General features: G+C 51.6%; 1 protein-coding gene across 1 annotated transcript; it reads right to left on the bottom strand.

Annotated features, from left to right (window-relative positions):
- Window positions 1-259: 259 nt before the first annotated feature.
- On the bottom strand, window positions 260-16,989 carry SLC35A2 (solute carrier family 35 member A2). The gene is made up of 4 exons (XM_060252953.1): window positions 16,867-16,989; window positions 11,217-11,399; window positions 8,259-8,410; window positions 260-3,810 (listed from the first exon to the last, which is right to left on the bottom strand). The coding sequence occupies exons 1-4, from the start codon at window positions 16,925-16,927 to the stop codon at window positions 3,085-3,087; spliced, it is 1,122 nt and encodes a 373-aa protein (XP_060108936.1). The 5' UTR covers window positions 16,928-16,989; the 3' UTR covers window positions 260-3,084.
- Between the last annotated feature and the right edge of the window lie 3,956 nt (window positions 16,990-20,945).

Here is a 20,945-nt window from a genome sequence, read left to right as displayed (position 1 = left end):
GTTTATAACTTTGCTACCTAATCTTAAATAAGTATACACACTGCCAGGCCCACCCTGATATGGCCTGGCTCAACAAGGTCAGATCTGGCCCTCATAACAAATGAGTACGACACCCCTGTTCTGAACCCCCAAGCAAAGATGTCCCGCCCCGGTCATGCACCACCCGGCCCCCTCCCGGTGTTAGTAGGGTTAGACGTGCAGTGAGGGAAGCAAAAGACCTGCTCTTTTCAAGGCCTCCTGAATCATTAAGCGAGAAGGCTAAATAAATACACTCTCTTTATTCGTCTGTGGTTTATGTACATTGGCAAATAGTACAGGCTTTCTGTCCCATCCCTTCCCCCTCCCCCCCTTAAAAAAAGCAGGAATCATAGAAAATGGTCAGCGCTCTAAAAATCCTATGTACACCGTGTGACGGTTTGATTATTCCTCGTGCTGCCCCGCCCCCACCCATTCCGAACAGCAGACTGAAACCCGCACTGCTTCCCTAACGCAATCCCCACCCCCAGTTAGTGTTTTCCAAGTCGCCACGATATGTGGAACGCTCAACCCGCCACCAGAAGGGGGAAACTGAGGCACGATGGGGTGTGCTGCCCCAGACATACTCAAGCTACCTCATGGTTCAGTTATTGACGCATCAAATTCATCTGTGGGTGACTCACGAGAGGTTTGAGAAATTTCCTTTTGCAGACTTATCCCGTGACTGCAAAAAAATTGCTCGTGCCCTGGGAGAACCCACGAAGCACGAGGCTCGGGCCCAAACCGTTCCCTTCTCCCCAAACACGAACTAAGCAGCCGCCGCAGGGTAACGTTCAAAGGGTTTTTCTGCCCTGCTTCAGCTCCCGGCGTCAGGCTGTCTTAAGTACCATCCACGCTCACCTGCAGGGCTGGCATTCTAGAAGAGCTCCTTTGCATATTAGGCCACACCCACTAATGTAGCCAATCCTCCCGGAGCTTACAGTAGGCTCTTTGTTGTAAGCTCTTGGGAGGATTGGTTACATCAGGGGTGTGTGGCCTAATATGCAAAGGAGCCCCTGCTAGAATTCCACCCCTGCGTTGCCTGAACGCTCTTCCCCAACCCCTAACGTGATCCTTGCAATTCGCTGACGTCTTCATCGACAGCTAGCGGTTTCGGCTCCTTGCCCCGCCCCCTGCATTTGCCCGGATCGCAACAGATGTCAAACATGCGCCAGGGTGCAGAAGAACAAAGCGAGCCTAGGAACCAGCTGCCACTCTGCTATGACCCAAAAGGTCCAATGACCCCACCCCTCCCCACAGTGAGCCTTCCACTTTCCAGCCGGATCAAGCAGTGCCCTCCCCCCCCCCCCCCGGTCCTCATCTGATATAAATTGGCTTGGCTCTAGCTGCTGGGCAACTCGGCCCCAAAAGAAACCCTGCCTGAAAAGGGCTCAGAGGACCAATTCCGAGGAAGGTTAGACAAAAAGGACGCTGACATCTGGGAGGCTTATTCCCTCAAGCTTATATATACTCTAAAAAGACGCTAAGTAATTCAAGTACGAGTGAAACGAAGTGTGAATTACTATTAGCAGGGCTTTTTTTTGTAGCAGGAGCTCCTTTGCTTATTAGGCCATGCCCCCACCGCCTGATGCAGCCAATCCTCCAGAGTTTACAGGGCTCTTAGTACAGGGCCTAATGTTGCTCCAAGAGGATTGGCTACATCGGGAGGGGGGGTGCAACCTAATATGCAAAGAAGCTCCTGCTACAAAAAAAGCCCTATTAGCAAACAGAATGCTGTCAAAGAACACAACTCCAATACAACATCCAAGGATTCAGACCAAAACAGCATCGCAACGAATCTAATCCACAGAGTATCTAAAAAACTGTTACCATGTGGATCTCCAGTTCACTGAAGGTGAATGAAACAAGATAGCCATTACTCAGGATTTCTGGTGTGACATAGTTGCCTTTACCTGATTGTTGAAGGTGTGATGAACTTTTGCTGAAATTACGTCTTTATTTTTTGCTCTACAGATGAGATTCTTCAATGCTATACTGCAGGGGTGGCCAACGATAGCTCTCCAGACGTTTTTTGCCTACAACTCCCCATCAGCCCCAGCCAGCATGGCCAACGGCTGGGGCTGATGGGAGTTGTAGGCAAAAAACATCTGGAGAGCTACCGTTGGCCACCCCTGCTATATTGTATTTGTATTTTTTGATACCACATTCTGTCTACTAATAAGAATTCACGCTTTGGTTCAATTATATTGCACTTTAATGACGTAGTGTCTTATTACAGTGTATATAATTGTGTATAGTTTATTCCTCAAATGGGCCGCGTTCTCTGTCTGCCTCTCTCAACAACATGGTTTTACCCACTCGGACACCCCCCCTGCCCCCAGTGTGGATTCGTCTGCATCTGTCACAGTAGATCAGCCTCAAATGCTTCCCGACAACAATAAATAACCTTCCTATCATTTCCCCAAAGGTGGCACTTTTAAAGGTGGGGGTGGGGGAAAAAAAGGTACACTCCAAAATGGCCGACGTCAGCCTCCTTTCCGGGTTTATCTCCACGGCCGCGTGCGTGCCCTCGCCTTCTGCCCCTGCGTTTGATCGTTGTTCAAAGCGTTTGTACAAAAATACACTTCTTTGAAAATGTGTTTCCTCCTGATGAAACAAGAGGGAGATTGGAGGGGTCATTGAGAGGGGGAGGGGATGAAGGACCCAGGTGTCAGGCTGCCCCCCAAATTCTGCTGGAGGGTGAGGGAAGAGGTGGGCGGTCCTTAGACAGTGAGCTGCAAAAGACAGGGAGAAGTTGGGAGAGCTGGGGCTGGCATGGGGAAAACAAGTGGAAAGGAGGGTTTCCCACCACAGTGTCAAAAGGAGATGGGAGGAAGGGGAAAACTGAGGGGAAGGACGTGGGGGAGTGCGCTAGGGGCAGCAGAGACAAGAAACTGGGAAATGGTAAGGCAGGGAAGGAGCTGAGGTGGTCACAGGCTGGGAAGATTGGGAAGCGGTGAGGAGGGGATGCACAGGGAAGGGGCACGGCGTTGGGGAAGCTCGGCGAGAAACCGGAGCTGGCCGCCAGGAAGGATGCGTTCATGTGTGTGTGTGTGTGCTCTGTTCTCTTCAATTGACCAGCACTGACTTGGTCAGGAAGCCTTGCGTGGCCACAGAAGGGAGCTCCTTGCTCGGGGCGGCGTGGCCCGGCAGCTGCCCTGCCGTCCCCGCGGAGGGTCCTTTGGGCAGGCTGTACAGGTAAACGGCCCCGATCACCAGCCCTGCTCCCAGGGCGAAGAGCAGGTGGAGGCGGAAGTCAAAGAGGTAGATGGACGCCACGGTGGACACCACGATGGAGAAGGACGTGGCGAAGCCCTTGAGGATGTTGTCGGCGTACTTCACCACCAGGGCAACCAGCAGCCCGCCGAAGGCCTGGTTGAGGATCACCCCCCACACCAGCGGGGTGTAGCCGAAGAAGAATCCGTGCTGGGCCACGGCCGACCCCTCCGTGGACCACAAGCCCAGCAGTCCCAGCAGGGTCCCGAAAATGCCCAGCTGGACGTTGCGCAGCCAGACGGAGGCAGCGCTGCCCTTGAGGATCTTCTCGAAGTAGACCCCGGCAAAGCCGGACGAGAGGCACGACACCACCACGGCCGCCAGCCCCACCGGGTAGCTCTGCGGGGCTTCCAGGCCCCCGGGCGTCGGCTTGTTCCCCGCCTGCTGTTGTTCCACCTGGACGATGGCCACGCCGGCGAAGAGGAGGACAAGGGACAGCCACTGGAGGCGGGAGAGGCTCTTGCGCAGCATCAGCACGGAGAAGACGGCGGTGGTGAGGATCTTCAGCTGGTAGGTGACCTGAGGAAGGCAGGGCGGTTTAGTGGGCCCGCGGGTAGGCCAGGGGACAAGACCCGGCCACTGGGGAGTGGGCAGCCCCCAGGCATTCTCAACTCTGCCACAGTGGACAGCTACGGAGGCCCAAGTCCTAGCACTGAAATAGGTGAGGGCAGCTGCGGCTCGGTGGCAGAGCTTCTGCTTTGCATGCAGAAGGTCCTGGGTTCAATCCCCGGCATCTCCAGTTGAAAGGACCAGGCAGGAGGTCATCAAGGAAAAGACCTTGACCTGAGACCCTGGCTCAGTGGCAGAGCCTCTGCTTTGCATGCAGAAGGTCCCAGGTTCAATCCCTGGTATCTCCAGTTCAAAGGACCAGGCAGGAGGTGATGGGAAAGACCCTGACCTGAGACCCTGGCTCAGTGGCAGAGCCTCTGCTAGGGACCCAGAAGGTCCCAGGTTCAATCCCAGGGATCTCCAGTTAAAAAGACCAGGCAGGAGGTGATGGGAAAGACCTTGACTTGAGACCCTGGCTCAGTGGCAGAGCCTCTGCTTGGCATGCAGAAGGTCCCAGGCAATGTGCCATCTAAGCTGCAGAAATTCTACTTTGCGAGCTACTGACATTAAGGTTGTGAGCGACTGCATAAATCGGAGTGCTCTGGGGACATTTTTCCTGAGCTAAGAGAAAAATTGTGTGAGCTGGAGGTTAACAATCTGTGAGCTACCTCACACTAACTCAGCTTAGAGGGAACACCGGTCCTAGGTTCAATCCCCAACGTCTCCAGTTAAAAGGACCAGGCAGGAGGTAATGGGAAAGGCCTTGACCTGAGACCCTGGGTCAGTGGCAGAGCCTCTGCTTGGCATGCAGAAGGTCCCAGGTTCAATCCCCGGCATCTCCAGTTAAAAGGACCAGGCAGGGGGTGATGGGTAAGACCTTGACCTGAGACTCTGGCCCAGTGGCAGAGCCTCTGCTTGGCATGCAGAAGGTCCCGGGTTCAATCCCCAGTGTCTCCAGTTACAAGGACCAGGCAGGAGATGATGTGGGAGGCCTTGAACTAAGACCCTGGCTCAGTAGCAGAGCATCTCCTTGGCAAGCAGAAGGTCCCAGGTTCAATCCCCAACATCTCCAGTTCAAAGGACCAGGCAGGAGGTGATGGGAAAGACCTTGACCTGAGACTCTGGCCCAGTGGCAGAGTTTCTGCTTGGCATGCAGAAGGTCCCGGGTTCAATCCCCAGTGTCTTCAGTTACAAGGACCAGGCAGGAGATGATGTGGAAGGCCTTGAACTAAGACCCTGGCTCAGTAGCAGAGCATCTCCTTGGCAAGCAGAAGGTCCCAGGTTCAATCCCGAACATCTCCAGTTCAAAGGACCAGGCGGGAGGTGATGAGAAAGACCTTGACCTGAGACCATGACAGCGGTAGAGCTTCTGTTTGGCATGCAGAAGGTCCCAAGTTCAATCCCCGGCGTCTCCAGTTAAAAGATCTGGCAGAAGGTGATGGGAAAGTCCTCTGCCTGAGACCCTGAAGAGTTGCTGCCAGTCTGAGAAGACAATACTGACGCCAATGGACTGAGGTCTGATTCAGTGTAAGGCAGCTCCACATGTTCACGTGAACAGGAGCCGGTCCGCTAACTATGGTGAGCTGCGATCTGCTGAGCCAAGGATACAAACTCGGCTTATTAACTGCAATTAACCTCGACTACGGTTTTGTGTGATGTGCTGACTGCAACTGTCCTGGCTTGTTCCCCAGAGAGGGTACAGAGAGAATTGAAACGAAACGACATTGGCCCAAGCAAATCATGAGCTGAGCCATCTCCTAGGAGCCAAATCTGGATTTTACAAATGTACAAAGTTATCTTTAATCGCCACTTTTCTGAAGCTGCTTACGATGATCGTGAAATATCACATCAAAATAGCATCAAAACACATACACCCCATTTCAATCAAACAAAAAATAAGTCATTTATGCCTTGGGCTGATCCTAGATCCAATGGGCCAGTTTGCTTGAGGCTGCCAATCACAGCTAACAGCCTTCTACTCCTTCCCAAACATTACCATCCATCAGGGGTGGAATTCCTTTAAGGAGCTCCTTTTCATATTAGGCCACACACCCCTGATGCAGCCAATCCTCCAAGAGCTTACAAAAAAGAGCCCTGTAAGCCCTTGGAGGATTGGCTACATCAGAGGGGTGTGACCTAATATGCAAAGGAGCACCTGCTAGAATTCCACCCCTGCCACCCACAAAGATGACGAGAGAACAAAAGCACAACTCAAGGCATTGTGATCTTCCTTCCCAATTGGCCCTCCCTTGCTCACCAGAGTTAAAACACCTCACCTAGATCACCAGCACTCAAATAAACTCCACGTGGTTTTGTGCCACGCCTGAGCTTGAGCTGCTGTTTCAGATCACCCTCTGTCAAACTTTCAGGGCGTGTTACATTCGTGTAACGCAGGGGTCCCCAACTTTTTGAGCCTGTGTGCACCTCTGGAATTCTTACACAGGGCGGTGAGCGCCGCAGCAAAATGGCCACGGCAGGAGGCAAAGCCGACTGCGAAATGTCAAGGGGCGAGGTTATGCTTCATTCAGAGGGAGTTGTCGACATTTCAGGCAGAACCTCTGTTTCCCAGGATGCCTCTCCATCTGCATAGCCAATCAGAAGCCCTGCTGGGCAAAAGCCTCATGTGGCCCCACCCACTTTCTACAAACACCTTGCGGGTGCCAGGAAAAGTGTTGGTGGATGGCATGGCACCCACGAGTGCCGTGTTGGGGGGGCCCCTTTGGTGTAACACAGGAGTGGCCAAACTTGCTACACAAATGAGCCACATAGATGTTTGAGAGCCACGAGACATGAGCATCAGATGTAGGAAGGTAGGAAAGTAGGCAGGAAGGAAGGAAGATGGGAGAAAGGTGGGAGAGAGAGGTGAAAAGAAAGCAACTTTACATTTAAATGCATTCTCCATGCTGTCGGCTGGCTTGGTGAAGTGATTTAAAGAGACAAAATACCTTCTCCAAGCCGGCTGACAGAGCAGTGGGGGCTTCAAGAGCCTCACAAGATGTGCGAAAAAGACACATGCAGCTCCCGAGCCACAGTTCGGCCACTCCTGCACCAGACAAAGGAAGTCAGTTTCCTCCCTAGGGAACGGTGGCAGCCACTTCTAGTGGGTTCACGAAGAACATCAGTGGGGTGGGGGAAATTACAGCAACGCAAGCTCTTCCTCCCCCGTGAGCCAGTTTGGTGCGGTGGTGAAGTGTGCGGACTCTCATCTGGGAGAACCGGGTTTGATTCCTCACTCCTCCACTTGCAGCTGCCGGAATGGCCTTGGGTCAGCCACGCACTTCTAAATGACTTTACTGCTAGCTGCTGCAGAGACTGTAAGGGATTACTGGTGCCGCTGCCTCCTCTGGGATCTTAGCCTAATGTCTGCACAGGACCCAGTGGGGAGGATGTGATGCAAATGCCAAAGCACGTCAGGAGCAGGAGCAAAGGCTGTGAGAACCTTTGCAAGAGTCCCTCTGGCTACTGGAATAAGTGATGCCTTAGAGCAGGGGTGTCAAACATGCAGCCTGGGGGCCAAATTAGGCCCTCAGAGGGCTCCTATCAGGCCCCCGAGCAACCAGCTCTTGTCTGCTTCCTTCTCCCTCTCTCTTGCTTCCTTCTGCAACACAGCTTGCTTTGCAAGGCCTGCTCAATCGCATAGGAGCTACAGAGCAAAGCCTCTGTTTTCTCCACTGGCTGAGGCTCCTCCCTTGGGGAGGAAGAAGATTGCAGATGTATACCCTGCCTTTCTCTCTGAAGCAGAGACTCAGAGCGGCTGACAATCTCCTATATCTTCCTCCCCCACAACAGACACCCCGTGAGGTGGGTGGGGCTGAGAGGGCTCTCACAGCAGCTGCCCTTTCAAGGACAATTCCTGCGAGAGCTATGGCTGACCCAAGGCCATTCCAGCAACTTGCAAGTGGAGGAGTAGGGAATCAAACCCAGTTCTCCCATATAAGAATCCGCGCACTTAACCACTACACCAGACTGGCTCAGGGGGGAGGAAGAGCTTGCTTTGTCAGGCTCTCTCAATCACACAGTGGAGCTACGGAGCCAAGCCTCTCTTCCTTCTATTGGCTGAGGCTCCTCTCCATCCTGGTCTCCCTGGGGAAGGAAAGAAAGAGCCAGAGCTTCCTTTGCCCGGTTCCCTGGATCCCATGGGAGAGATACAAAGAAAGCACCTTTAAGATCAATGAATGCTAATGTTTTAAGCATGTTTTATTTTACGCTTTTAAAATAAAATCTTTCATTGTGTTTGTCTATGTTCTTTATAAAGTTTATATCTCTGCTAACTAATCTTAAATAGGTACACACATGGCTTGGCCCAACCCAACACGGCCTGGCCCGACAAGGTCTCATTTACCTCAGATCTGGCCTTCATAACAAAAGAGTTGGACACCCCTGCCTTAGAATAAGGCACCCCTCCCCCTCCATCTCACCTGGAAGGTGGCTGCAGGCAGGTTGGAAATGGCCACATACTGGAGGTTGTTTTGGAGGGTGTAGATGAGAGAAGGCACTGCTAGTTTGAGGGTGTCCATGTATTGCACCACAACGGATTCATACAGGAACGAGGCAAACTGCTTCAGGTTACCTGAGAGAGGAGAGAAAGAGACAGACAGTAAATCTGCTGGCAGCTAATTTTCAACACAGGCCTTTTGTTTTAAGAGTGGCGATTCAAAGGGCCCAGGCATGAGAGCGCCACAAACTCACTCAACAAAATACAGACTAAGGGCTTGCTTGCTTCCCTTTCCATCGCTTGTGTGACCAGCAAAACCATGGCAGATTCTTTCTCTCTCCCCCCCCATGCCCCATCCTTACAAACTCCCATTATTCTTTCCTGTCTGTGAAACATAAGGAGACAATTCCATAAGAACACTCCTGCTGTTTAGACATCTTCTCCAGCATCCTGTCTCACAGAGTCACCAGCCAATTCCTCTGGAGGGCCAACAACAGGGCAGAGAGGTGGAGGCCTTCCCCTGATAAGAACCTCAGAAAAGCCCTGCTGGATCAGACCAATGGGCCTTTTAGTCCAGCATCCTGTCTTACACAGTGGCCAGCCAGTTACGATGGAGGGCCAGCAACAAGGCACAGAGGCCGAGGCCTTCCCCAGATGAGAACATCAGAAGAGCCCTGTCGGATCAGACCAGTGGTTCATCTAGTCCAGCATTTTGTCTCACACGGTGGCCATCCAATTCCTCTGGAGGGTCAACAATAGGGCATAGAGGCCAAGGCCTTCATAACAACATCAGAAGAGCCCTGCTGGATCAGACCTGTCGTCCACTATCCTGCCTCACACAGTGGCCAGCCAGTTCCTCTGGAAGGCCAACAACAGGGCAGAGAGGCTGAGGCCTTCCTAAGAACATCAGAAGAGCCCTGCTGGATCAGACCAGGGGTCCATCTAGTCCAGCATCCAGTCTCACACAGTGGCCAATACAAGCAAAGGAAAATCACAATAATGAAGCTACAAAGCAATACTAAAATACCAGTTATTATAAAGCACTAATAACTCATGACTACACACAGTGTAATAAAATATATGCTCTGTAAATGATATAGAATGCATTTCATAAAGCTCTGCTCAATTAAAGTCATAGTAAAGTCACAGTAACACACAAATCTCAGAATGTTGACAAGAGTCTCAGTAGATTTCTATATAGAAATCCACACAAATCCAATGTAATCTCAGTAAATCTCTGTAATGAGTTGTTAGTGTTTTATAATCACAGGTGTTTCAGTTTTGCTTTGTCATACAGTGGCCAACCTGATCCTCTGTAGGGCCAACAACAGGGCAGAGAGGCCGAGGTCTTCATAAGAACACCAGAAGAGCCCTGCTGGATCAGACCAGTGGTCCATCCAGTCCAGCATCCTCTCTCACACAGTGGCCAGCCAGTTCCTCTGGAGGGCCAACAACAGCGCAGAGAGGCTGGGGCCTTCATAAGAACACCAGAAGAGCCCTGCTGGATCAGACCAGTGGTCCATCCAGTCCAGCATCCTCTCTCACACAGTGGCCAGCCAGTTCCTCTGGAGGGCCAACAACAGCGCAGAGAGGCTGGGGCCTTCATAAGAACACCAGAAGAGCCCTGCTGGATCAGACCAGTGGTCCATCCAGTCCAGCATCCTCTCTCACACAGTGGCCAGCCAGTTCCTCTGGAGGGCCAACAACAGCGCAGAGAGGCTGGGGCCTTCATAAGAACATCAGAAGAGCCCTGCTGGATCAGACCAGTGGTCCATCTATTTCAGCATCCTCTCTCACACAGTGGCCAGCCAGTTCCTTTGAAAGGCCAGTAACAGGGCAGAGAAACCAAGACCTTCATAAGAACATCACAATCTTTTTGAGCCTGTGGCCACATTTGGAATTCTGACACGGAACGGCGGGTGCAGCAACAAAATGGCTGCTGCAGGAGGCGGAGTCAGCCACAGCTTAACTTCAGTCCCACAGTGCAGACTCTTGTGCTGGTAGCTGCCACTAAAGCAACATTTCAGAAAATCTGCAGAGCCAATCAAATCTGAATCCTTGCAGGGCAAAAGGCCTGCCTAGACCCACCCACTTTCTAAAAACACTTGGTGAGCACCAGAAAAGGGGTCTGTGGGCCCCAGGTCACCCACGGCCCCACGTTGGAGACTGTTGCCCTGGAAAACGGCTATAACCACTATGAAGTGCCTGAGCTGTCCAGCATACAGGGAAGAGATTCAGAGAAATATCCCAGAGAAGTAAATCATGCTAAGCAAAGCCAAACAAAATGCCAGCAAGGTCAGAGCCCAGGTAGCCAAACTTGCTTAACGTAAGAGACACATCAAATAAACATCAGATGTTTGAGAGCTGCAGGACATGAACGTCAGAAGAAGGAAGAAAGGAGGGAGGGAAGAAAGGGAGGGAGGGAAATAGATGGGAGGAAAATAGATGGGGGGAGGGAAGAAAGGAAGGAAGGGAAATAGATGAGGGGAGAAGAGGTAGAAAGAAAGCAATTTTTACTTGAAATGCATTCTCCAAGTCGCCAGCTGGCTTGGAGAAGTGATTTAAAGAGACAAATGCCTTCTCCAAGCCAGCCGAAGAGGGCTTTGAGAGCCACACATGTGTGAAAGAGCCACATATCTGGTCACCCCTGGGGCAGAGTGTCAGGGTAGTATTTGGGAGACTCAGGTACAAATTCCTGTTCTGCCGCAGGAGCTCCCTGGGTGACCTTGGGCAAGTCATGCTCTCTACGCCTAACCTACCTCACAGGGTTGTTGTGAGGATAAACGGAGAGGAGGAGGACGATGGAAGCCGCTGGCGGGGCATAAACAAATGGAACAAACGTCTCCAACATCTATAAATACCCAGCATCTCAGGCCAGCCGCCACAGGCGAGAGCGTCCAGCCCTCCAAGGTTCCAGCTCTGGGCGGCGCAGCCTCCTCACCTTGTTTCTGGACGAAGATGAGCAGCAGGCAGGTGGCTCCCTTGAGGACTTCGGCCATGACCACCGCCGTGGTGGCAAAGAACCGGTCCCCGGGCAGCGTGCGCACGTACCGGATGCTGAGGATGAGGGAGGCATTCTGCACCACCAGGACCGCTAAGCTGATGTACTTCAGCTGCCGGTTACCTGGGAAAGGAAGCGCAGGAAGAAGAACATATTGGATTTATATCCTACCCTATACTCTGAATCTCAGAGCAGTCACAATCTCCTTTACCTTCCCCCCCCCCTCCACAACAGACACCCTGTGAGGTGGGTGGGGCTGAGAGAGCTCTGACAACAACTGCCCTTTCAAGGACAACCTCTGCCAGAGCTATGGCTGACCCAAGGTCATTCCAGCAGGTGAAAGTGAAGGAGTGGGGAATCAAACCCAGTTCTCCCAAATAAGAATCTGCACACTTAACCACTACACCAAGCTTCGCTCAGCACTCGCCCCTAGACAGCGCCGATGTTCTCGAGATCCGCTGGCTGGCCGCCACAGCCCAATCTCAGAGATCAGAGCGCATTCCCCCCACAGCTCCCACTCCAGCAACCAGCAGGGCTGGAGGTTTTTGAGGGAGAAAGCAAAAAAAACCCACAATGGGAGCTTTCTGAGGGACTCGCTGCATCATTAGACACCCAGAAAGGAAGAAGAAGACTGCAGATTTATACCCCGCCCTTCTCTCCGAATCAGAGACTCAGAGCAGCTCACAATCTCCTATATCTTCTCCCCCAACAACAGACACCCTGTGAGGTGGGTGGGGCTGAGAGGGCTCTCACAGCAGCTGTCTTTTCAACCTCTGCCAGAGCTGTGGCTGACCCAAGGCCATTCCAGCAGCTGCAAGTGGAGGAGTGGGGAATCAAACCCTGTGAGGTGGGTGGGGCTGAGAAAGCTCTGATAGAAGCTGCCCTTTCAAGGACAACTCTGCGAGAGCGATGGCTGACCCAAGCCCATTCCAGCAGCTGCAAGCGGAGGAGTGGGGAATCAAACCCGGTTCTCCGAGATAAGAGTCCACAAACTTCACCACTACACCAAACTGGCTCTCTGCACCAGGACTAGACACTACAGCCATCCCGGGAACCGTCAACTGGTTTTGCCCCCCATCCCACCTGCAGCAGCTCAGCAAGAAAAGTTTCCCCAAAGTTCCTTTCCACTCTGATTAGCAAAAGGGAGGTATAAGCAGGCTGACCCATGATAAGTGCAGAGCAAAATCCCTGTGCAAGTCCTCTCATCTGCTGATCCAGGTGTACTGAAAGCTACAGTGGAGGAGGGGGGGGGTCGAGAAGAAGGGGGTTTGCCGCCCAGCCCTCATGATGCTGAAGCCAGAGCCTTCTCTGGGCCAGCTCTGCCAACTATTATTCGCGGCTGCCAAGGCACACCTAGCAGGAACTAGGAATGGAAACCTGGCAGGGCCGTATCTCGCAACACTGGATTCCCCTCGCTCGTACAGTAGCCACCCGCTCCTTCTGGGAGGGAAAGCCGAGTCCACGAAGAGGAAGTGGAGACTGTAAATGCCTACAAAGGACTTTGTCCCCCGCTCCAGTACCAGGATTGAGTTCCTGTCTCCAAGGGTGGAACAGCTATCTTCACGAATGCCTCTCTCCCCGTTGTGATCGATTTGCCTTTGGACTGTGTGAATAGGGACAGTTTTATTAAATTAGACCAAAGACTGAATGCAGCCCACCCTCTTTCTCACAATGCTGGCCAGGTACTCTGGAAACTCAGAAGGTGGGCACAAAGAAGACAATAACTGCCAACTGACATCATAAGAACAGAAGAGAAGCCATGTTGGATCAGGCCAATGGCCCATCCAGTCCAACACTCTGTGTCACACAGTGGCCAAAACCCAGATGCCATCAGGAGGTCTGTCAGTGGGGCCAGGACACTAGAAGTCCTCCCACTGTTACCCCCTCCCAACCCAAGCACCAAGAATACAGAGCATCATTTGCCCCGGACAGAGTTCCATCTATACCTAATGGATACTAGCCACTGATGGACCTCTTGAGGTCCACCAATGGGGCCAGAACTCCAGAAGCCCTCCCACTGTTGCCCCCAAGCACCAAGAATGCAGACCATCACTGCCCTAGACATAAGATCATAAGAGGAGCCATGTGGGATCGGGCCAGTGGACCATCCAGTCCAATACTCTGTGTCATACAATGGCCAAAACCCAGGTGCCATCAGAAAGTCCATCTGCAGGGCCAGAACTCCAGAAGGCCTCCTACTGCCCCCCCCCAAGCACCAAGAATACAGAGCATCACTGCGCCAGACAAAAGAACATAAGTGAAGCCATGTTGGATCAAGCCAATGGCCCATCCAGTTCAACACTGTGTCACACAGTGGCAAAAAAAACCCCAGGTGCCATCAGGAGGTCCAGGACACTAGAAGTTCTCCCACTGTGCCTCTCCCTCAAGCACCAAGAATACAGAGCATTACTTGTCCCAGCCAGAGAGTTCCAACAACCCGCTGTGGCTAATAGCCACTGATAGACCTCTGCTCCATATGTTTATCATCGAGGAGTCAAAGATAGACTGTCAGTTGGCAGAGAAATTCTATCCTTAACTATCATAAGAGATCACTGTTGGTAGGCTTGTGTCTTAACTTTAACCAAAAAAAGTATCTTAAAGGAGCAATCCAAGCAGGTCTCTTCAGAATCCGACTGAGGTCACAATAGGCCTGACTCCCACAACATGTTCTTAGAATAAAGTTGGTCTCTGGTAGCACCTTTAAGACCAACAAAGCTTTCATGCGCACACATGTACACTTCTCCAGGTTACCTGAAGCAGGAACACATAGAGGAAACAGGGGACTGATAGTCACAGCAATTTATAGGGATTCCAAAGAGGGTTGTCAACAGGCCTGGAGAAAAAAATATCCTCTCCCTTTAATAACGGTTCAAAGTATGGAAATGGGCAGCTGACACTTTTCATGGCCAGGCAGCAAATTAACATTACTTAAGAACATAAGTGAAGCCAGGGGTGGAATTCCAACAGGAGCTCCTTTGCATATTAGGCCACGCACCCCTGAAGCAGCCAGCCCTCCAAGAGCTTACAAGGCTCGTTTTTGTAAGCTCTTGGAGGACTGGCTACATCAAGGAGGTGTGGCCTAATGTGCAAAGGAGCTCCTGCTAGAATTCCACCCCTGAGTGAAGCCCTGTTGGATCAGGCCAATGGCCCATCCAGTCCAACACTCTGTGGCACACAGTATCAAAAAACAACAACAACAGGTGCCATCAGGAGGTCCATCAGTGGGGCTAGAAGCCCTCCCACTGTTGCCCGCCCCCAAGCACCAAGAATACAGAGCATCACTGCCCCAGACAGAGAGTTCCATCTATACCCTGTGGCTAATAGCCACTGATGGATCTCTGCTCCATATGTCTATCCAATCCCCTCTTGAAGCTGTCTATGCTTGGTAGATAATATTCCATGAAACCTCTAATACAGGGACAGCACTTGTTTCCCTCAAGCAGTTGGGAACCCTAAATCCAACGCCAGTAGCCCAAGTTCTGTTTGGAGGATTAAATAGCAGGCATGTTTCCAGGGGGTACAAACCTGCAGTAGAACAACAAAACTGAAGTCCAATAGCACCGTAAAGACCAACATTTCCAGGCGACAAGCTTTCAATTTGAGACTCAAAGTCTCCTTCACCAGACACTGTATGTGACAAAAGGGAGCTGTCTCTCTCCAAAGCTTATAGCCTGGAAATTTGCTGATAGCTAATGGACTCGTATAAGAGCCCTGTGGCGCAGAGTGGTAAAGCTGCAGTACTGCAATCCTAAACTCCACTCACGACCTGAGTCCGATCCCGGCGGAAGCTGGGTTCAGGTAGGCAGCTTGAGGTCTCCTTCCGAGGTCAGTAAAATGAGTCCCCAGCTTGCTGGGGGGAAAGGGTAGAGGACCGGGGAAGCCAATGGCAAACCACCCTGTAAAAAAGTCTGCAAAGAAAACGTTGTGGTACGACATCACCCCAGAGTCGGAAACGACTGGCGCTTGCACAGGGGACCACCTTCACCTTTGAATGGACTTGTATAAAGCAGGAATAACGGGTGAAGCAGGTTGGCAGGTTCACGGAAACCAGAGTTAAGAAAACACGGAACAGGGCTGGGCTCAGGAGAGGAGCGACTGCTCGGCCTGCAAAAAGACCCAGGTGCAATCCCTGGCGTGGCCAGTTTTGAAAAGACACGATGGCAGGTGACACTTCTGAGATCCTTGGATAGCTGCTGTGGGTAGGGCTGCCAACTGAGAAATATCTGGAGATATTTTAGGCTTTTTTGGGGGGGGGGCTAAGAGTCTGGGGAGGACAGCGTTCGGCAGGAGAGGAACCTCAGCAGGGTACAAGGCAATAAAGCCCACCCTCCAAAGCAGCCATTTTCTCCAGGGGAACTGATCTCTGTAGTCTGGAGATGAACTGCAATTCTGGGAGATCTCCAGGTTCCACCTGGAGGCCGGCGTCTTTAGTTACAACCAGTGTTCCCTCTAAGCTGGGTGAGTGTGAGCTAGCTCAGTTTTTTTAGCCTCCGGCTCACTCATTTTTGTCTCAGCTCAGGGAAAACGGCCCCAGAGCAAACTGACTGACGCAGCAGCTCACAATCTCAACACCAGTCGCTCCCAAAGTAGAATTTTTCCTCCCAAGACTCCACAGCTTAGAGGCAGGATTGGCTACAATGCTTTTTTTTATTTTGCAGCAAAAGGAGATATTGCTCTGGTAAGAGTCGTCATTGAAAGGACAGCTTCTGTCAGAGCTCTCTCAGCCCCACCCACCTCACAGGGTGTCTGTTGTGGGGGAGGAGGGGAAAGGAGATTGTGAGCTGCTCTGACTCTCAGAGTATAGGGCAGGATATAAATCCAATATTGTCTTGTATCTCTGTAGGCTGGAGACCAGCTGGAAAAGCGGGAGATCTCCAGGCCCCATTTGGAGGTTGGCAATCCTAGCTGTGGGTCTGAGTAGGCACGACTGGCTGTGACTGACCCAGCCCAAGGCAGCCTCCGGCCTCCCTGTGATTGGGGAGAGGGAAGGAGAGAACCACAGCCGCCCATCCTTGACGGACAGCAGGAGAGATGCGGCTCCAGTAGGGTTGCCAAGTCCATTTCAAGAAATATCTGGAGACTTTGGGGGTGGAGCCAGAAGCGAGGTTGTGACAAGCATGATAGAACTCACATCACATTTAAAGGGACTGCACACCTTTTAAATGCCTTCCTCCATTGGAAATAATGAAGCATTTCTGGCACCTTCTTTGGGGGCTCTTAGAACTGAACCCACTGGTCCAATCCTTTTGAAATTTGGAGGGTATTTTGAGGAGAGGCGCTGGATGCTATGCTGAAAATTTAGTGCCTCTGTCTCAAAAAACAGGCCACCCTAGAACACCAGATACCTGTGGGTCAATTCTCCATTATACCCTAAAGGAATCGATCTGCCTAGGGAATCATGGAGTGCCCAGCATACACTTCCCTCCCCCCGCTTTCTGATGACCCTGAAGCGGGGGGAGGGCCTCCAAACCGGGGGATTCCCAGCCCCCACCTGGGGATTGGCAACCCCAGGCTCCTGCCCCCTAAGTGAGACGCCCCTTCACGCTCCCAGCCAGGGAAGTCCCCTTGCCCGTCCCCGGCCGCCTCTCACCTCCTGCGGCCCCCGGGCCCCCGCCGCCGCCTCCGCTCCCCGGGCCCTCAGCCGCTGCCATGGTGGCAACCGCCGGGACTCCCAGCTTCCCCGCCGCCGCTCGCACTTCCGCATCCCCGGCCTCACCCCCACTTCCGCCTCGGGCGATGATGTGTAAGAGGGAGGGGAGAGGACCATAGAGCTAAACGGGAAGAAAAGGGTCGAGGGGGAGGCTAGAGCGGCCCACCAGGTGGACATCCGGGGATTCTGGAGTGGGCCGCTCTGTCCCCTTGGCCGCTCTGTGGTGGCGCCCGGCTTAGAGGGCTCTCATTGCAGGTGGCAGAGGGGGAGGGAGGCGCCCGGCGTCGCCTGTGAATTAAATGCGAGCAAAGGGTGACTTGGTGACCGTATCGACATAGCTTGTTATTGCTGTTGGGGCTTTGCATCTGTCAAAACGTCTTCACTCAGTTGCATGCTGATTTGCTGCTCACCTGTGTGGAGGCATCTGTCTGTAGCAGGGGTGGCCAAACTTGCTTAAGAGCCACATCGAATAAACGGCAGATTTTTGTGAGCCACGAGACATGGACGTCAGGTGTTTGAGAGCCGCAGGCAGGCAAAAAGGGGGGAAAATAGATGGGGAGGGAGAGGCGGAAAGAAAGCAACTTTAATTTTAAATGCATTATCCAAGCCACGACCTGGTTTGGCCTTGTAGAACTGGTTTAAAGAGCCAAATGCCTTCTCCAAGCCAGCCAATGGGGTGGTGGGGGCTTTGAGAGCGGCACAATATGAGTGAAAGAGCCACATGTGGCTCCCGAGCTGAAGTTTGGCCACCCCTGGTCTATATAGATGAGCTGTTAGCTTCCATTTCTGTGTTTCTGAGGAAGTATGCCTGCACATGAAAGCTCGTACCTTGAATAAAACTTTTGTGGGTCTTAAAAGTGCCACTAGGCTAAAGTAGCTTAGGGACATGTTCCTCTCCCCTCCAGTTATTTAGGATGGATGGATGGCCCACCTTCTCACTGGGACGAGGCGGATTTTACAAGACTGCCAGTCCATGCAATCAAAGGGGTGAGATGAGTCATAAGCAATGAAATAGAAGTAGGACTACAGAAATTTGAAACAAACCCCACAGTACTAGATGTGATACGTAGAACAATGCAGAAAATGGTGTCACATGAGGGGAAGGCAGTGCAGGGGACAGGGTTGCCAACCCCCAGGTGTCATCTGGAGATCTCCCAATATTGCAACTGAGACCCCGACAACAGAGATCAGTTCCCTGGGAGAAAATGGCTGCTAGGGAGGGTGGACTCTACTGCAATATATCCTGCTAAGGTCCCTCCCCTCCCCAAACTGTACCCTTCCTATGCTGCACCCTCCGAACCTCCAGGAATTTCCCAACCCAGAGTTGACAACTCTATAACAGTAATCTGCTGTAAGCCAGGGGTGTCAAACATGCGGCCTAGGGGCCGAATCAGGCCTCCGGAAGGTTCCTATCAGGCCCTCAAGGAACTGGCTGTCATCTGCTTCCTTCTCCCTCTCTCTTGCTTCCTTCTGCATAACAGCTTACTTTGCCAGGTTTGCTCAATCACACAGGAGCTACAGAGCAAAGCCTCTGTTTTCTCCATTGGCTGAGGCTCCTCACTTGAAGAGGAAAGAGGGAAAGCAGAGCTTGCTTTGCCAGGCTCTCTCAATTGCACAGCAGAACTACTCAGCCATGCCTCTCTTCCTTCTATTGGCTGAGGCTCCTCCCCCTCTGGCCCCCTGGAGAAGGGAAGAAAGAGCCAGAGCTTCCTTTGCCCAGTTTCCTGGATCCCATGGGAGAGCTACAAAGAAGACACCTTTAAAACCAACGAGTGCTGATGTTTTAAGCATGTTTTAAGGATTTTTTTAACCTTTAATTGTGGTAGTCTGTGTCCTTTATGAAATTTATGTCTCTGCTACCTAACCTTAAATAGGTATACACATGGCCCGGCCCAACGAGGTCTCAATGATGTCAGATTTGGCCCTCATAACAAATGAGTTTGACACCCCTGCTTAGCAGCAGTAGAGTGCACAGTCCTGTTCCCTTTATTAAAGCACCTTCCAGAAATCCCGTTACGATCTAATCCCTTTAAGCTATTTACCTTTTCCTGACAGCCTTCTTGCGTCAGAAGGCTTCGGTCTACAGCTCTGTGAAACTATCTTAACCTCTCTGCTCAAAGTAAAATACGAGCTACACAAGAGTTGAAAAAAAAAATTGGAGGGAAGGTGAAAATTCAACAGACAGAGCCTTTCCCTGGGGTTGCCAACTTCAGGTCGGGAGGTTTCTGGAGATCTGGAAGTGGAGCAGAAGGAAGACAGGTTTTTGGGAGGGGGGGGACCTCAGCAGGGTCTAATGCCACAGCGTCCACCCTCTAAAGCAGGGGTGGCCAACGGTAGCTCTCCAGATTTTTTTTGCCTACAACTCCCATCAGCCCCAGCCAGCATGGCCAACGGCTGGGGCTGATGGGAATTGTAGGCAAAAAAAAAAAAAATCGGAGAGCTACCGTTGGCCACCCCTTTTCTAAAGCAGCCATTTTCTCCAGTGGAACTGATCTTGGTCATCTCTACCAGACAGAGAGCCTTCTCAATTGCTGCCCCCTATTGGTGGAACCAGAAGAGCCCCGTGGCGCAGAGTGTTAAAACTGCAGTCCTGCAGTCCTAAGCTCTGCTCACGACCTGAGTTCGATCCCCGGCGGAAGCTGGGTTTTCAGGTAGCCGGCTCAAGGTTGACTCAGCCTTCCATCCTTCCGAGGTCGGTCAAATGAGGACCCAGCTTGCTGAGGGTGGGGGGAACCACCCCGTAAAAAGTCTGCCGTGAAAACGTTGTGAAAGCAACGTCACCCCAGAGTTGGAAATGACTGGTGCTTGCACAGGGGACCTTTCCTTTCCATTGGTGGAACCAACTACTGGAGGAGGTTAGGGCCTTGCGGGACCTCACTCAGTTTCACAAGGCCTGCAAGACAACACTCAGTTTCGCAAGGCCTGCAAGACTATTCCGGCTAGCCTTTAACTGATCCTGAATTGCCGATACAGTAACAGGAAAGGATACAGTATTGAATGCCACTGGAAATGAAATGCCACCAAATTATATTAGCTCCAAACTGTTTTAGTTGCTTAATTTTAATCATGAATTGTTGACCTGATCAATTGTTTATATGTAACGAAGATGGTTGAATTGTTTTACTGTGATTTTATTGGTTGTGAGCCGCCCTGAGCCTGCTGTGGCGGGGGGCGGGCTCTAAATCTAATCAATCTAAATCTAATCTGGATATCAGTTGTAACAGCAGGAGGTCTGCAAGTGTCACCTGGAGGTTGGCATCCCTACCTTGGGGAAGGTCAGGGCAAAAACGGCCCACTTGGATAGATTGATTAGAGGCTCTTTAAGAATGCTACATCAACAGCAAGTTGTTAGTAATGGCCAACCCATGTATGCCACCCAGAGCTACATAGATTTAAAAAAAAACCCAGAGAGAATTTAGTAGTTCTGATTAGTGCCCTAAATCTGATCGGTATTTCAGGCTTAGTCATTCTTATCTCCAAATTACCCGCATCGCAGAGTGGTGTGTACACAGAGGGATAATCTACATAAGGATAACCCTGTAAAGATAGAGCTGTTTGAGTCCAGTTGTGCCTTTAAGATGAAGAAAATTTAATTCTGGGCACATGAAAGCTTATACCCAGAATTAAACTTCCTCGGTCTTAAAGGTGTCACAGGATTCAAACTTTGTTCTATAGCAGGGGCAGTCAAACTTGCTTAACGTAAGAGCCACGTAGAATAAACGTCAGATGAGAGCTGCAAGACACGAACGCCAGATGTCTGAGAGCCGGAAGGAAGAATTGTGTATCAGGTGGCTAAACTGCTGCTCAGGATCCACGTGTGGCTCTTTCACACATATTGTGTGGTTCTCAAAGCCCCCACTGCCACATTAGCTGGCTTGGAGTAGGCATTTGTCTCTTTAAATCTCTTCTCCAAGCCAAGACAGCAGGCATCTTGGAGAATGCATTTAAAATTGCTTTCTTTCCACCTCCCTCCTTCCATCTTCCTGCCCGCCTACTCTCAAACATCTGATATTCACGGG

This window comes from Heteronotia binoei, chromosome 13 (genome assembly GCF_032191835.1).
Source record: "Heteronotia binoei isolate CCM8104 ecotype False Entrance Well chromosome 13, APGP_CSIRO_Hbin_v1, whole genome shotgun sequence".
In the NCBI taxonomy this organism is placed as follows: domain Eukaryota; kingdom Metazoa; phylum Chordata; class Lepidosauria; order Squamata; family Gekkonidae; genus Heteronotia; species Heteronotia binoei.
The sequence above is the reverse complement of the archived record's forward strand: the minus strand, read 5'-3'. Positions and strand labels throughout refer to the sequence as shown.

Bases quoted from the DNA above. Each gene is read 5' to 3' on its own strand.
- SLC35A2 (XM_060252953.1), bottom strand. From the start codon at position 16,927: ATGGCAGCGGCTGAGGGCCCGGGGAGCGGAGGCGGCGGCGGGGGCCCG. The intron at 8,411-11,216 runs GTGAGGAGGCTG...CTCCTCTCTCAG, and splicing joins CATCTTCGTCCAGAAACAAG to GTAACCTGAAGCAGTTTGCC. The intron at 3,811-8,258 runs GTGAGATGGAGG...TGCCTTCCTCAG, and splicing joins TGCCTGCAGCCACCTTCCAG to GTCACCTACCAGCTGAAGAT.